The following is a 17,672-nucleotide window of genomic DNA, read 5'->3' on the forward strand; positions in this document are numbered from 1 at the left end:
ACGGACTTTATGGTTCTGTCAACCCAAAGCAGGAGGATGATGATGATGATGATGAAGCACCGAGAAAAGAGCAGATTTCAGACAAACTGCAGGCGTCCAAACCTGAATCTGTCCTAATTCATGCCTCTTCGCTTTTATCCCTTTTTTTGTTAATTTTTTTTCATCATTTCCCCTTTTGGATTTATTTTTCCACACTGTTACTTTTCTAAAATAATAGCCAAAGGTTTCTTTTGTTTGTTTTGCCAAAAGGTTTTTCTTTTGTCATAAATATTTTGTCCCTGTATTCAGAAATAAATCTGGCAGATGAAGTTTTGGGGGCGTGGCCTATTATGGCAAATCAGGAAGAGGGCTCTGATTGGCTGGAATAAACTATCGCCCCGCCCCATTCAACTGACGAATGTGAAAGTAACAACAAAAAGTTGAAAAACTAAAATAAAGTTGAAGGCGACAAACAACAGAGGGGACCATGGAGGGCACCGGAGGAGCGGGGAGGCCCTGAGGACCAGGCCGGTGTGAGAGCGTCCCTCAGCGGGGAGCGGCATGAGGCGGCTCGGTCAGCGCGGATCATGGCGGCAGTGATTCGGGATGGATCCTGGCGGGGCGTCGCGGCGAAGCAGCCGGTCCGCGGAGACCTGGAGGGGGCACATCATCCAGCAGCTGAAGCACCGGGACCGGATCCAGAGCGCCATGTTCCGGGACCTGATCCGGTTCTGTAAGAACCTCGGAGAACTGCTGGCTCCAGTCGGCGCCGAACTCCATTCAAAAAAAGGCCGATTTAACGGCACACTCAAACGACTCGTTTTTTACCTTAAATCTGACTTTATCTCTACAGAGTCTGGTTCCGTTGCAGAACCAGATCTGCAGCAGTCGAAAGAATTGAGAACCGAACCGAATCTCAAACAGAAAGTTCCACTATTTTGCCGACATTTGGTACAGGAAGTGGTTTAAAACCCAAACCACAGGCTGGTTCACTTCCTCTATCGAGGAAGTGACTCATGTGTGACAGATAATCTGCAGCTGGTTCATCATCTGCCCTGAGCAGCTGGTCACACGGAGGTTTACCTGGCGGAAATGGGTCTAAAACGGGCCGGATTCTGAATGGGGTTCGGTGCAGGCGGTGACAGGTGTTCCTGCAGTTTCCTAACCGTTAAACTACTTTGAGCTGAAACTGGTCAAGTTCTGACCCAAGTCTGGTATCTTTTCAGACACTGGGCTGCTGGAGAAAACCAGTTTGACCAAAGGGTTCCTCAGCGGCTCCGGCAGGTAACTCACCTGAGCTCCGGCTGTTCCTCGGTGTGCAGGTGTGTCGGTGCCTGACGGTGTGTTTGGTTTCTGCATCCAGACCTCCCGCTGAGAGCTGCGCCCGTTCCTCTCTGCAGCAGCTGAAGAAGACGACAGGCGAGGTGAGAAATGCTCACCTGCAGATAAACGGGAAACGCGTCATTATTTATCTAAGATGAACAAAATATAACGATCCTGTCGAGTTTGACAACTGAAGTTCGGCTCAAACTGGTCAGAATACAGAGCGGACTGAAGCTCTGGGTTTGGTGGACCAGGAAGCCCGGCCTCCAGAGAGTCTTCCCAACTTCTGATCAGTTAGGAAAATGTTCCCTGATTTCCAAACTTTGGCTTAAGTTTCGCTTGTAATTCCAGTTTCCATTGTGGCAGCAGAGTCCAGAGACACAGACAGGAGAACAATTCAGGTCCAAGTGGACCAACGTTTGAGTTGAGGCCAGAGCCGGTGAACTGGTCATAGTTTAAACGGAGGATCAGCTCCAAGTCATCCAGCAAGACGAAAACTTTCTGTTCAGTTTGAGGTTTTCTCTCTGAACTGCAGGCAGGAACACCTGAAGGGATCGTTTCCTGAATTTAACTCCATGTTTTAGTTCATCTGCTGCAGCAGGACATGAGATTTATGTAGCCTGCAGTTTGGAGGCGACTGATGGGAGCTGAACTCAGACCGTTGGTGTCGTTGCAGCTGGCCTACAAGGTGTGGGAGCTGCAGCAGCAGATCACAGTCAAAGAGTGTGACCTGCAGGAACTACAGACCAGGTGAGTCTCTCTCACACACACACACACACACACACACACCGTCTTTCAGGGACTTTCCATTGACTTCCATTCATTTCTACAGCCTAACCCTAAACCAAAACTCAATTTACACCTGAATCCTAAACCTGACCCCTGACCCCTGACCCAAACACAGCATTTCCCCTTGTTTGGACCAGGCTTTGGTCCTCACAACGTAATGTGTGTCAGGAAAATGGTCTCCACAATGCATCAAACACACACCTGAGCCCGTCTGCTCACCTCACACACACACACACACACACACACGCACACACACCTGAGCCCGTCTGCTCGCCTCACACACACACACACACACACACCTGAGCCCGCCTGCTCACCTCACACACACACACACACACACCTGAGCCCGTCTGCTCACCTCACACACACACACACACCTGAGCCCGCCTGCTCACCACACACACACACACACACACCTGAGCCCGCCTGCTCACCACACACACACACACACACACACACACCTGAGCCCGTCTGCTCACCTCACACACACGCACACACACCTGAGCCCGTCTGCTCACCTCACACACACACACACACACACCTGAGCCCACCTGCTCACCTCACACACACCTGAGCCCGTCTGCTCACCTCACACACACACACACACACACACACACCTGAGCCCGTCTGCTCACCTCACACACACACACACACACACCTGAGCCCGTCTGCTCACCTCACACACACACACACACACACCTGAGCCCGTCTGCTCACCTCACACACACACACACACACACCTGAGCCCGTCTGCTCACCTCACACACACCTGAGCCCGTCTGCTCACCTCACACACACACACACACACACACCTGAGCCCGTCTGCTCACCTCACACACACACACACACACACACCTGAGCCCGTCTGCTCACCTCACACACACACACACACACACACCTGAGCCCGTCTGCTCACCTCACACACACACACACACACACCTGAGCCCGTCTGCTCACCTCACACACACACACACACACACCTGAGCCCGTCTGCTCACCTCACACACACACACACACACACACACACCTGAGCCCGTCTGCTCACCACACACACACACACACACACCTGAGCCCGCCTGCTCACCACACACACACACACACACACACACCTGAGCCCGTCTGCTCACCTCACACACACGCACACACACCTGAGCCCGTCTGCTCACCTCACACACACACACACACACACCTGAGCCCACCTGCTCACCTCACACACACCTGAGCCCGTCTGCTCACCTCACACACACACACACACACACACACACCTGAGCCCGTCTGCTCACCTCACACACACACACCTGAGCCCGTCTGCTCACCTCACACACACACACACACACACCTGAGCCCGTCTGCTCACCTCACACACACCTGAGCCCGTCTGCTCACCTCACACACACCTGAGCCCGTCTGCTCACCTCACACACACACACACACACACCTGAGCCCGTCTGCTCACCTCACACACACACACACACACCCACGCCCGCCTGCTCACCTCACACACACACACACACACACCTGAGCCCGTCTGCTCACCTCACACACACACACACACACCTGAGCCCGTCTGCTCACCTCACACACACACACACACACCTGAGCCCGCCTGCGCACCTCACACACACACACACACACCTGAGCCCGCCTGCTCACCTCACACACACACACACACACACACACCTGAGCCCGTCTGCTCACCTCACACACACACACACACACACACACACACACCTGAGCCCGCCTGCTCACCTCACACACACACACACACACACCTGAGCCCGTCTGCTCACCTCACACACACACACACACACACCTGAGCCCGTCTGCTCACCTCACACACACACACACACACACCTGAGCCCGCCTGCTCACCTCACACACACACACACACACCTGAGCCCGCCTGCTCACCTCACACACACACACACACACACACCTGAGCCCGTCTGCTCACCTCACACACACACACACACACACACACCTGAGCCCGCCTGCTCACCTCACACACACACACACACACACCTGAGCCCGTCTGCTCACCTCACACACACACACACACACACACCTGAGCCCGTCTGCTCACCTCACACACACACACACACACCTGAGCCCGCCTGCTCACCTCACACACACACACACACACCTGAGCCCGTCTGCTCACCTCACACACACACACACACACACACCTGAGCCCGTCTGCTCACCTCACACACACACACACACACCTGAGCCCGCCTGCTCACCTCACACACACACACACACACACCTGAGCTCACCTGTTGCACCTGGACATCCTGTTCCGACGGTGCAGCTGCAGCTGCTTCAACCAACAACCTTTAATTTAAATTTACTTTCGTTTGGTGCTGATTCTAACAACCTGATGCAGTTTTTCCTCCTGAACATTTAGCAAACACTCATGGATCCAAACAACGTCTTGATTTAACAGAACCTGAAATGAAAATGTTAGTTTTTTTAACTCGCTTATTGTTGTCATCTTTGTTCTTCCTAATGAAAATAGTTCTGCTGTTTTGTGAATGTGACTGGATGTGTGAAAACCACCACCAAGTCGACTCAAAGTGTGGATTCTCAGCCTGACATAAACTTATTTCATTTTAGGTGTTAAGGTGCAGTTAGTCAGCGCGGGGCGCAGAGCTGCTCACCGCATGTCGGACTGGATCTGTGTGCCGGTGCCGTGCTACGCATCATAACACGTTAAAAAAAGCAAAAGTTCTGCAACTCACCCTGAGAAACTGAAAAATATTCCTGCAGACTTGGATTCCTCTGACCATATAACTCATCCTGCCATTTTCTTTCCACTGTTACCTTTAGCTTTTCTTTGAGGGACCCGGTCTTAACATTTATTCACCATCATTTTTCGGTTTAAACTGTCGCATTTTGAGCTCACGTCACATCAAATAAATGGTCGTTTACATGCAGTACCCCACGGACCACTAGGGGGCAACGACATGCGAGAGAAAGATTTGCTCATCCGGGCCGGCATCCTGCTCTAAAGGTTTATTCTAGATGTTGGTGTGGGGGAGCTGTGTCATTGTTTCCTCCATCTTCGTCCTCGATGACGGGTGAGAACAGGAGGCTCTCAGGGTTGGTCCAGTTCAGTCCGCTTTAATCCAACTGCAGTCCGTTTTCCTAGAACGTCCTGTTGGTTTGGGGGGGTGTCCATGCGTAATCAGACCAAAAATCAAACTCTGGTCCTCCAAACCTCGTCTGGGTTCGGTTTGAACGCATATGTGAACGCCAAGGGGACTGAAGACCGCTGCAAAAGCAAGAACTGGACTACAGCACAGGGCATTCTGGGTAAATACAACCAAAGCTAACGTGTTAGCCTAGCGCTAGCAGCAGAAATCCTCCAACCGCTAAAATCCTCCATCTTGTTTCCATCTGGTGAAACAGTAAGTTGCTCTCAGTGTCTTCAGAGGTTTTTGTGTCGTTTCCTTCAGTGGTTCTTGGTGCAGCGCCCCCACAGGCCAGGAGGGGAACAGGTTGGTTTGACTCAGAGAACCACAGCAGCTGAAGGAGGTTCTGGTTCTGATAGAACCGGGTCAACTGCACCATCAGGAGGAAATCGGCCTAAAGACGCTTCTCCTCCTCTGTTCTCAGACTACAGAAGGAGGGCGGTCGGCTAGCAGAGGCGTCCGAAGCTAAACGGGCTCTGAGGGATGAGGTGGAGCAGGTGAGACAGAAGAACAAGACGCTGAAGGCGGCGTACGATGCGCTGCTGCAGCGCCAGAGGGAGGCGGAGTCCAAACTCAGGGAAGAGAAGGAGAAAGAGGAGCGCGTCCTGGAGGACATGATGCACCAGAAGAAGCAGGCCGCCGCCCGCATGAACCACCGCAACGAACGGCGCTCCAGGTGGGAAACGCTCCCACTCCACGCCTGCTGCAGCAAGACGAGGCATTAAGAGATTTTTTAATGATTGTCTCCATCAGAGCTCGACAGGCAACCGTGCAGAAGCAGCTGCAGACGGCTGCCAGGTCAAAGGTCATCGTCGACAGGTGAGGACTTCACTAAACGATCAATGAGGTTTAACAGGATGGAAGTCACCTCAGAACGTTGTCTTCCAGTTCGCCCAGCACTCCGACTTCCAGGTCCACGTCTCCGAAGCCGGAGGATCAGGACAAGTCCGGCGGCCGAGGAGCGACTCGCCTCTTCAGGTCGACCCGCTCCGCTGCTCCACTGCTCCGCTTCCGACCGCGACCTTTCAGCTGTCACATGACGGGCTGTGTCAGAATCATTAGTTCAGCCCAGACTGAGAGAAAACGGATGGACAATTTAATGTCTTCATTCAGTGTTTCATAGGAAAACTGTAAAAATTTAGAGGGAAACTGAGTCGAATTGAAAAGTGAAATTTTTAATCAAACTCTTTAAAGATGTTAGAAAACAGATTTTTTTTATTTAAAGGTTATATTTCTCATACATCTGATTCTGTAAAGTCTCACTAATCCAAACCTGCTGCCTTCCTGATGGACACTTTAGCAACAAGCTAACGCTAGCCCTCTCCTCAGGTCGGCGTCGGCCTCCTCGCCGAGGTTCTTCTCCTCCATCAGAGAGATGTTTGAGTGAGTTTTTTTGTTTGGGTTGTTTGCGTTTGGCTGATGTGTCTCTGATGGAAAGTGCTTGACCTCAGCAGGAAGAGAAGGGGTCACTCGGTCCGCAGCCTGGAGGAGGACCTGCCGTTTCCCGTTGGAATCTGTCTATCAGCCAGAGTTCCTGTCAGACCGCTGCAAGTCCTGGTAAAACTCCAGTTCCCATGATGCATTTCTGTCCTAACCTGCTGACCCTCCATCCCTGAACGCTTTTTTTCTGACTTTACTGTCGGCCTGAACATTTTCTGTAGATGTTTCCAGCTAAACCCTAATTTATGCATCAGATTATTTTATTTTTAATCTCTTCTGACAGACTAAATTTACACAAAGGATCGGTTGCAGGAGCCTCTGAAGCCTGAAAACAAAAGTTAACCAAGTAATTTTGTTCTAGTTTCTAGTGCAAATGAAACAAGAAGTTTAAGGTCAATAATTCCCTAAAAATGTTTGTTTCAATTGAAATAATCTGCCAGTGGAACAAAACCTTTTAAAATCAGAATTAGGATAATTATTTACTTCTGTATCCTTGTAAGTTGGTTTTGTCTTGTTTCAAGTGTACTCAGGTGTTTGTAGTGGAAACTAGACCAAAGATACTTGGTAATATTTTGTGTTTTTGCAGTGCAGAGGAGAAATGGGTCGACTGAACGAGCCCAGTTAAAGCCTCTGGTCAACATGTCCAATCATATTAATGACTGAAGCCATAATGAAGTTGACGGATGAGGCAGGGCGTCATCAGCGGGACTTATCCCACCTTCTGACACCAAACTGTGACGGTGAAATGGCTGCAGGACGACCTCATCAGTTGGTCAAAATCTAAAATGTTAATTATTCGAGGCTAATTGACCAACTAGCTCATCAAACTTGCTGGAATCCATTCAGATGGTGAGAAAAGAAGGAGCCATCAGACTTCAGACGGCTTAAGTTGCTGCGTCTTTTTAAGGTTGGACATTTCAGGACAGAATAAATGATATGATGTTCCTCATCGTCTCTTAAAGCAAGTGAGATCTAACCTGATGAGCATCATCTCGTTTTATTACCGTCGTCCTACAGTGGACTGTGAACTGCTCTGTATTCAGGGCTGAACAGTAAAACAGGAATATTACTGTTTGTTTCTACAGTAAAATCTCTGCAGATCTCAGTGATTCATCCCATGAAACACTGAAAGAAAAAATTAAAGCCAAAAACTATTTTTCCATTTTAGAAAAATCCTTTATTGTTCTGCAAACGGTAAATTCAGAAGAATTTACATCGATCATGTTCAGGTCATTACGTCTAATATTTAATAACATCAAGTTAAAGGAACAGGCAGAATCTGAATCTGATATTTGTCTCCATCTGGTGGTGAAAGGAAGAACTGCAGGAACCAATTATATTTTCTAACCCATTTAACCAGCAGTTCCCTCTGATTGGACCTCGTTGTGGGTCTCTGATTGGACCTCGTTGTGGGTCTCTGTGGTTGGACCTCGTTGTGGGTCTCTGATTGGACCTCATTGTGGGTCTCTGTGGTTGGACCTCATTGTGGGTCTCTGATTGGACCTCATTGTGGGTCTCTGTGGTTGGACCTCATTGTGGGTCTCTGTGGTTGGACCTCGTTGTGGGTCTCTGATTGGACCTCATTGTGGGTCTCTGTGGTTGGACCTCGTTGGGTCTCTGTGGTTGGACCTCGTTGTGGGTCTCTGATTGGACCTCGTTGTGGGTCTCTGTGGTTGGACCTCGTTGTGGGTCTCTGATTGGACCTCATTGTGGGTCTCTGTGGTTGGACCTCATTGTGGGTCTCTGTGGTTGGACCTCGTTGTGGGTCTCTGATTGGACCTCATTGTGGGTCTCTGTGGTTGGACCTCATTGTGGGTCTCTGTGGTTGGACCTAGTTGTGGGTCTCTGTGGTTGGACCTCGTTGTGGGTCTCTGATTGGACCTCATTGTGGGTCTCTGTGGTTGGACCTCATTGTGGGTCTCTGTGGTTGGACCTCATTGTGGGTCTCTGTGGTTGGACCTCGTTGTGGGTCTCTGATTGGACCTCATTGTGGGTCTCTGTGGTTGGACCTCATTGTGGGTCTCTGTGGTTGGACCTCGTTGTGGGTCTCTGTGGTTGGACCTAGTTGTGGGTCTCTGATTGGACCTCATTGTGGGTCTCTGTGGTTGGACCTCATTGTGGGTCTCTGTGGTTGGACCTCATTGTGGGTCTCTGTGGTTGGACCTCATTGTGGGTCTCTGTGGTTGGACCTCGTTGGGTCTCTGTGATTGGACCTCGTTGGGTCTCTGTGATTGGACCTCGTTGGGTCTCTGTGGTTGGACCTCGTTGTGGGTCTCTGTGGTTGGACCTAGTTGTGGGTCTCTGTGGTTGGACCTCGTTGTGGGTCTCTGTGGTTGGACCTAGTTGTGGGTCTCTGTGGTTGGACCTCATTGTGGGTCTCTGTGGTTGGACCTCATTGTGGGTCTCTGTGGTTGGACCTCGTTGGGTCTCTGTGATTGGACCTCGTTGGGTCTCTGTGATTGGACCTCGTTGGGTCTCTGTGATTGGACCTCGTTGGGTCTCTGTGGTTGGACCTCGTTGGGTCTCTGTGATTGGACCTCGTTGGGTCTCTGTGATTGGACCTCGTTGGGTCTCTGTGATTGGACCTCATTGTGGGTCTCTGTGGTTGGACCTCGTTGGGTCTCTGATTGGACCTCGTTGTGGGTCTCTGTGGTTGGACCTCGTTGTGGGTCTCTGTGGTTGGACCTCGTTGTGGGTCTCTGTGGTTGGACCTCGTTGTGGGTCTCTGTGGTTGGACCTCGTTGTGGGTCTCTGTGGTTGGACCTCGTTGTGGGTCTCTGTGGTTGGACCTCGTTGGGTCTCTGTGATTGGACCTCGTTGGGTCTCTGTGGTTGGACCTCGTTGGGTCTCTGTGGTTGGACCTCGTTGGGTCTCTGATTGGACCTCGTTGGGTCTCTGTGGTTGGACCTCGTTGGGTCTCTGATTGGACCTCGTTGGGTCTCTGTGGTTGGACCTCGTTGTGGGTCTCTGGTTGGACCTCGTTGTGGGTCTCTGTGTTGGACCTCGTTGGGTCTCTGTGTTGGACCTCGTTGGGTCTCTTTGGTTGGACATCGTTGGGTCTCTGATTGGACCTCGTTGGGTCTCTGTGGTTGGACGTCGTTGTGGGTTTCTGTGGTTGGACCTCGTTGGGTCTCTGTGATTGGACCTCGTTGGGTCTCTGATTGGACCTCGTTGGGTCTCTGTGATTGGACCTCGTTGGGTTTCTGATTGGACCTCGTTGGGTCTCTGTGGTTGGACCTCGTTGGGTCTCTGTGGTTGGACCTCGTTGGGTCTCTGACCTGTCTCGTCTCTGCGGTCGGTAATTCGAAGCAGCCCTTCGAACGTCCTCTGAGTGTTTCTGCGCCCCATAAAGAGCTCCTCTATCTTCAGCTGTATCCCAGCATGCCCCTCTCCGACCTTCATGCATTTACATGCTGACTGGTGGGTGTTGCCGTAGTAACAGCTGCGTCCTCCATAGGAAGCCCATGAGCAAGGGATCAACGCGGTGCGGTTCAGCTTCGGCTCGGACCTGCTGGCCACCGGCGGGACGGACCGGGTCATCAAGCTGTGGGACGTCCGGGCAGGTAAGGCGGCTCCGGTTGGGTCAGCTGACCGACCCGGGTCTGTTTCTTGTTTCCTGTGGTTGTGACCTGGCTGATGATGTCACCAGGCTCGCTGACTCACAGAGCCACGCTGGACGGCAGCACGGAGGGGATCACCTGCGTGGAGTTCGACCACACGGTGAGCGGACGCCTCAGCCGGAGCTCACCTGGCGCCACCGGAACGCTGCTGACGCCTGTTTGTGTCCGCAGGGCCGCAGGATCCTGGCGGCGTCGCACAACAAGTCCGCCCTGCTGTGGCGCCTGGACGACTCCGTCCCCAAGGTAACCTACCAAAATGAAACCCGCCGCAGCGGCCTGGTCAAGGTGGAAATCTAAATGTGTGTTTGTGGGTCAGGTGACTCTGACGGGTCACAGCAGGAAGGTGACGGCGGCCAGGTTCACCTGCGTCCCCCACCAGGTGGTGACAGGAAGCACCGACCGGACCGTCCGGCTCTGGGACCTGAACAGAGCCGCCTGTGAGTGTCCGTCTGTTCTCTCCTCTGATTGGCCGAGCTGCTGCAGATGTACCGGGGTGTTTAAGGCGGACGATGTGTCTGCAGGTGTCCAGCAGGGGGAGGTGGCGTCGTTCTGCAGCGACCTGGTCTGTTCTGACAGCCGCATCATCAGCGGACATTTTGACTGCAAGATCAGAGTCTGGGACAGCAGGTTCCTCTTCCTCATCTTCATATTAGCCATTTCCAACATGGCCTCCGTTTTATTAAACCGATTATTGTCATAAAACGTTACAGATTTTATGGATAAATGTGTTTTTGACTTTGCTCATCTGTTTCATGCAACATTTTGATTTCAATCATCAACTGGAAGGAGATGAAGATGAGAGACAAACGGAGAGAGAGTGAGAGAGAGAGGCATCTTAACAGTTAGCATTAGCTTCCGCTAATTTCTTTCTGTGTAGCAGTTTAGCGTTAGCTCCCACAAATCTTTGTTATACTTGGCTGTTTAGTGTTAGCGTCTGCAAAATTTATGTTTAGTGGTTTAACATTAGCGTAGCTAAATGGTCTGGTTTCGGTTCTGGTCTGGTTTCGGTTCTGACCCGGTTCTGGTCATCAGGACGGTGAGCTGCGTTCAGGAGCTTCCCTCTCAGGGCAGAGTCACCTCGCTGGACCTGAGCTCCGACCGGCGCCAGCTGCTCAGCTGTTGCCGTGACGACTGCCTCCAGCTGCTGGACCTGCGCTGGACCAACGACCGGATGTGCTTCAGGTAGAGCCGGCCCGGTTCTGCTCCGAGGTCCTGTTGGGCTGGCTTCCTGTTGGTGACGCAGGCTGTGTCTGTTTCAGAGCCGACGGCTTCAAGTGCGGCGGCGACAGCACCAAGGCGGTCATCAGGTCAGTCTGGCGCCAGCCATCGGTCCAATACCCGACCGGGGCCTGAAACGGTACCAGAGTATCACCAGGCTTTAGTTAGATGGAACCAGAACCACCAGACAGCAGGTTCTGATCGCAGTTTGTGTTCAGCACCAAACTGCTGTTTCCATGACAACAGCAGCAGCTCCATGCTGGTTCTGCTGGTTCTAACCGTCATGTTTGGCCTCCGCAGCCCGGACGGATGCTACCTGGCGGCCGGGTCCGCTGACGGAGCCGTTTACATCTGGAACGTCTCCACCGGGGGCCTGGAGGCCCGCCTCCCCGACCAGCACAGGTGATCAGCTGACTGATGAGGTCATCAGGTCGGGTTCTGCTCGCTACCTGGGTCCAGATCGGTCACCTGAACCGATCTGGGTCAGGATGGCTCCTGGAATCCAACAGGAGCCATCGGCATCCATGATGGTTTCCATGGAGATTTCAGAGCAAAGCTAATGCAAAATAATGTCAATGCTAATGTTTAGCAAGCTAGCTTGAAAAACGGCGCTTGTTTTTCAAGCTAAACGTTTAGTTTGCTAACTAAATTAACTTCCAGCTAAAGGCGTAGCTTGCTAACTGAATATTTAGTTGGGAAGCTAAATGTTTATCTTCAGTATTTAGCAGCAGCTATGATCAGTTTCCTGACGTTGGCGTCTCCGTTTCGTCGTCCGTCCTCCTGCAGCTCGTCCATCACCGCCGTGTCCTGGTCTCTCTCCGGAGAACACTTCGTCAGCGTGGACAGGAGCCGGCGGGCCGTCCTCTGGAGTGACATCTGAACCGGCCAATCACACGGGACTTCCTGTGGACACGCATTTGAACCAGCCAATCCAGCAGCAGTTCACGGCCTGAGGATGGATGGGTCTGAGAAATGATTCAGGGAACGTTTCCCCTCATCTCCGTGTTCATGAGGGGAAACAGGGAAGTTTGGAGATTTTAAATATTTTCTAACAGGCCTTTGCTGCGGTAACAGATTTAACAAGGGAACGTTGACGTTTTACTAACTTTCAGCTTTTTAAACATGAAAACCGTTAAGCTTTGAGATGCAGAACAAACTCCCAGGGTGGAAAATACCAGCAGGTTTTATTGACTTTTGAGCGAATGTGTTGATTGGTGCTTCGTCAGAAGTCAGTGGACCAGACGGACATCAGGAGCGTTCACTGGACAGGTGTGCTCACCTGACACAGGTAAAACTCTGTTTAAACTTGAAGTCTCTGGAAGTCGGAGATGAGTGGAAATCAGGCAGAAGAATGTTTCGTCTTCTGCAGCACTTTACGGACAGAACCTTCCAACGAACGAAAAGTTCCCCCGGATTGAACTGGTTCTTTAATTTAAGGGATAAAAATGGCGGAGCATCAACCAGCGTTCAGACTTCAGGGTTACAGAGCAGACAGTCAGTTTGCTCTGATTGGTGCTGAAGGAATCTGATTAACAGCCAGAGCTGCAGGCGGGTCCCATGTGGTTCTCCTGAGATCGGACCGGGTCATGACACGGTCAGACCGGACTCACCAGCTGGAGCTGATGGAGTTCATCTGACATGACGGACGACGAGGAGCAATTCCTGATTAATTCTGACCGACAATTACAGCTCTGAAAACCTGATGAACATCGGATGAACTGCAGACCAAAACCCCGTCCACACGGAGACGACTTTAGGTTTTAGGACGTCCACACGGATCGTTTCCAGGAACGATTGTTTTTGAATCGGGGCTCCAGGCTGGTTTTAGCTGCCAACTGTCGCGTATTTTTAGCCCAATTGTCCCGGACTTTGACTGCAGCCTGCAATTTGTATTCACAAACACTAGATGGCACTGCTCTCCTTAAGGAGGTAGGAAGCAGCGACGCTCCGAGTCTCAGAATGAGTCCTCCAGTCAGGCGTCGCTGCCAACTATAACAGTTTATTTTATAAAACATAAGAGACTCTAAATCTACAAAACAATCCGTGAGTTTAATCTGTGAATGATGAGATCAAAGCTCCTGACATGGAGATGAGATCAATTTATCTCAGCTGTTTTAATCACGTTTAATTATAAATAAGTAAAATGCAGATTTGTATTTAGTTTTAAATTTACATAATGAAGGCAGCTTGAAGCTGCAGTTCGACGCCTTCACCACCAGGAGGCGTAAGGAAAAGAAACATTGTGTTGATTAAATCCTGTTTACTTGGTTGCGACTCAAATGTTGGGGAAATAAAAAATACTGCAGGATGATGATGAATTAACGGAACTGACCCGTTTCAGGTTCTGGGCTCAGCTCCCGCAGGCGCATCACTCACAAACATGGCGCCGTTCGCTGCTTCATGGCTCCTGTGGCGGCGCTACAGCGCCACCCAGTGGCCAGGCAGACATGCTGCACCATCTTATGCGGCGCCGCTGCGTCCTGTAGCAAATTGTTCCTTGTTTTTTTTACCGCGACTAAATTCAGCCGATAAATCTTTAATTTCCTGGAATCCATCAGGAGCCTGCAGCGCCCCCTGCTGCTGGGTTTGAAAATATGCTACATTTCTTTAACAAAATAATTTTGAGTTGTGCCGTTTCGGCGTCCTGCCAGCAGAGGGCGCTGCTCCACAGCGTTCAGCTTCCCCTGGCGGCTGAAACCGGTTCTGCTGGTTTTACTCCGAGTCGGACCAGAACATTCGGATCGGATCAGAACTGGACCGGGTTTGGGCTTCATGAAGCTTCAACTCAAAGCTCATTGGTTCTGCAGGTGCTGCAAAACAGGTTCTGGTTCCAGTTCAGATCTTGGCTGGGATCGGGTAGGTTCTACAGAACCAGGTCTCAACCGATTAAGGAAAACTTAAGAGGTTCTGAAGTCAACCCAGTTCTGTTCTGGAACCAGTTTCTGGTCGGTTTCATCTTGTGTGTTTGTTAAACTGGATCAGAACCAGCTGTGGAGATGAGAACTGGTTCTTCATCCGATCTGGACTCTAGGGTTCTCGGATTAAACGCATCTGGTTCTGGTTCCGGTTCTGGTTCTGTCCGGCCTGCTGATGGTTCTGTTCTCATGATGTTTGGTTGAAAAGGGAAGATGATGTGAAATATTTGTATTTTTGCTGCTCTGCCTTTTGTTCGGTTCTGTTGGACCTTCCGGGTTTAAAGGGATCATCTGATTTTATCCTTCATTTATTTATACAGCTTATTAACTGGGACTGTATGGCAAGCCGTGTTCAACTTAATGAGTCCGGAAATAAAGAAATAAATCCTGAATTTAACCCACAGATGGTTTCTGCTGATCTGGTTCTTCTCTGTTGGACCAGCGATAAAATGATCAGAACGTGTTTCTACAGCCAGGAAACCATCCATCCATCCATCCATCCATCCATCCAACCATCCAACCACCCATCCATCCAACCACCCATCCATCCATCCAACCACCCATCCATCCATCCATCCATCCAACCACCCAACCATCCATCCATCCAACCATCCAACCATCCATCCAACCACCCATCCAACCACCCAACCACCCATCCACCCATCCAACCATCCATCCATCCATCCATCCACCCATCCAGAGTACCTGGAGAAAACCCACCATGCACAGGGAGAACATGGAGACTCCATGCAGAAAGACCGGGGCTGGGAATCGAACCCAGAACAGTTCTACCAACTGCTCCACCGTGCAGCCTAGCCAGGACACCATGCGCAGTTTAAAGCATCATCTGGTCCAAACCCACCGTGTTTGATGGATCCATCTCTAACCCAAACCGGCGGCAGCAGCAGATAACGGCGCCGTTCGCTTCCAGGAGCTTTTCCTGTCGAGACATGAACAAATCTTCCTCTTCATTAATCAGTAACTCCATCTTCTTAAGGTGTAAAAACGGAGCAAATGGCAAAACACAGAATGAAAAAAACTCAAAAACAAATGCAGCAAAAAAAATGTTGCCACCAGGAACCAGGAGAAATGCTGCAGCTCTAGTAAAAACAGCAGAAACATCAACTCCCAGGCATGAATAAAGGGTTAAAAACCGGCTCCAGACTCCGCCTAGAGGCCTGGAGGACTTCAGAGTTTCAGCTTTTCTATCTGCCGCTGTTGGTGGATTTTCCTGTTGGTTTTCTGTTTGCATCGTTCATGTTTCCGGTTTGTTTTGTTTCTCTGCTGGTTTCAAACGAGTCGAAACAAAAAACACGAGGCTGAAAAAACGACAGAAATAATATTTAAACTCCTGTTGATTACAAAACCACAACCTGAAAAAAGTGAAAGATTACACTTTCAAATTTTTATACATGAAGCTTAATTAAAATCCAGAATCTTTGTGATTTTCTAAAACATCTCCAAAGCCTCCATGTTCGGCAAACTCATAAAATAAAATAACCTTTTTTAATTTATGGTAAACCGTTTTAGCTGAAGTATAATTTAGTTTTTTTTCTAATTCATAAGTTTTTCTTTCATTTTGAATCGTTTCTGTCTAAATGTCTCTAAAATAAAAACTCGAAATGCTTCATTCGTTCTTCTTCTTCTCCTCCAGTGGATCATAAAATGGCCGTTATTCCTCTTTGGTTTTCTGTCCAATTAAAACGAAAAATGATTTTAATAAATCTGAACTGATTCGCCTCCGGGACAAACTGCTGAAGCATCAGGTGATGATGATGATGATGAGGAGGAGCTTCGGCCTGCAGGCTGCTTCACACCAACATCGTTAATGAGGGACCAGCTGCTGCCTCCAAACAGGCGACCTTTGACCTTCGACGCGCCTTAATTTACTGCAAACTTTTCCTCCGTTCGCAGCAGCAGCAGCTTCATCTGTCGGCTTTTACTCTTTGAAATCAGTTTGGTTGTGAAAATGTTTTCAGTTCTGCTCAGAAGTTTCCATCATTTCACAGCGAGCGATGGGCGAGGAAGAGGAGCAGCAGGAGGAAGAGGAGGAGGGGGAGGAAGAGGAGTAGCAGCAGGAGGAAGAGGAGCAGCAGGAGGAAGAGGAGTAGCAGCAGGAGGAAGAGGAGCAGCAGGAGGAAGAGGAGCAGCAGGAGGAAGAGGAGTAGCAGCAGGAGGAAGAGGAGCAGCAGGAGGAAGAGGAGTAGCAGCAGGAGGGGGGGGGGGGGGGCGTCAGTCAACCCGTCAGTGAAAATCATCCAAACGCAACGAATTTTAAAACGGATTGTTTTTCACATAAACTGCAGATTAATTTGTACTGAAATCTACATGTTTGGTTTTTTTACCAGTTTCGTCTGAATTTAAGGTAAATGAGCCTGAAAATAATATTTATTATTTTCAGCAGAGTCAAACAAATCCAAACAGATTCAAACTAAAAATATGCAAGAGAAAAATATACTGAGCAGAATCATTTAAAATATAAATGAATTAAATTTCTATATTTGCAGCAGCTGAAGTTTTCATTGGATCTCAGGAGAAAATTACAAAATGAAGAGATTATCATCTGCATAAAAATGACTCAATTGTCTTTATTTGTTCATTTAAATCTTTATTCCAAACACTGATTAACATTTCACCTTAATTCCTGCGTCATGTCGTCATGTAGGAGGAAATTCCGTAACGAACAACGTGAGGTCCTGACGCACAGCCCTGCGGTTCTCCGCAGGTCTTTCCTCAGCATGGATGGATCTGCACAGCTGCTTCTAATGTCAAAAATCTGATGAAACAGAAAAAAAAACCTTTAAAATAATAAATGATGAATAAAATGATTCCTTTGTTTTGACCTGATCGGTTTTCAGCTGGAGACAAAAATAAAACGAGCCTCATGTTTTAACTGCTGATGAGGAAGAGGAGGAGGAAGAGGAGGAGGAAGAGGAGGAGGAGGAGGAAGAGGAGGAGGAAGAGGAGGAAGAGGAGGAGGAAGAGGAGGAGGAAGAGCGGCGTGTCTCAGACATCAGAAGGTTTTTTTCCTCCTCTGATCTGACGGCGGCTTCCTGTGAGACGTCCCCCCCTCTGTTTCCACGGTGACGGCATCCCCCCCCCCCCCTCCTCTTCCTCCTGCTCCTCTTCCTCGCCCATCGCTCGCTGTCCGGCTCCGTCGGCTCGTCAGGATGGGAGATAAAGGAACCAGGTGG

General features: G+C 50.0%; 2 protein-coding genes across 3 annotated transcripts in view; both read left to right on the plus strand.

Moving 5' to 3' along the window:
• The first annotated feature begins 13 nt into the window (after positions 1-13).
• On the plus strand, positions 14-14,881 carry atg16l2 (ATG16 autophagy related 16-like 2 (S. cerevisiae)). 2 transcript variants are annotated; one of them, XM_008426790.3, is made up of 18 exons: positions 14-712; positions 1,206-1,263; positions 1,343-1,403; positions 1,979-2,052; positions 5,710-5,961; positions 6,039-6,104; positions 6,174-6,263; positions 6,615-6,668; positions 6,737-6,842; positions 10,183-10,288; positions 10,375-10,445; positions 10,517-10,588; positions 10,662-10,782; positions 10,867-10,972; positions 11,378-11,527; positions 11,605-11,652; positions 11,864-11,965; positions 12,350-14,881. In XM_008426790.3, exons 1-18 carry the CDS (start codon positions 586-588, stop codon positions 12,441-12,443), a joined length of 1,758 nt encoding a protein of 585 aa, XP_008425012.1. In that variant the 5' UTR covers positions 14-585; the 3' UTR covers positions 12,444-14,881. The 2 variants fall into 2 exon arrangements, with proteins under 2 accessions (XP_008425012.1, XP_008425014.1); XM_008426792.3 differs by having other exon boundaries at positions 6,740-6,842.
• A 2,576-nt stretch (positions 14,882-17,457) lies between these two features.
• The window catches only part of arrb1 (arrestin, beta 1), a 34,026-nt gene continuing 33,811 nt past the window's right edge, over positions 17,458-17,672 (plus strand). The window contains exon 1 of the mRNA XM_081614263.1: positions 17,458-17,668. Coding sequence (XP_081470389.1) covers positions 17,649-17,668 — 20 coding nt within the window. The 5' untranslated portion in view covers positions 17,458-17,648. The remainder of the gene's footprint in view (positions 17,669-17,672) is intronic.

The sequence above is a fragment of the Poecilia reticulata genome, chromosome 13 (assembly GCF_904066995.2).
Source record: "Poecilia reticulata chromosome 13, P_reticulata-male-v2, whole genome shotgun sequence".
Classification (NCBI taxonomy): Eukaryota; Metazoa; Chordata; class Actinopteri; order Cyprinodontiformes; family Poeciliidae; genus Poecilia; species Poecilia reticulata.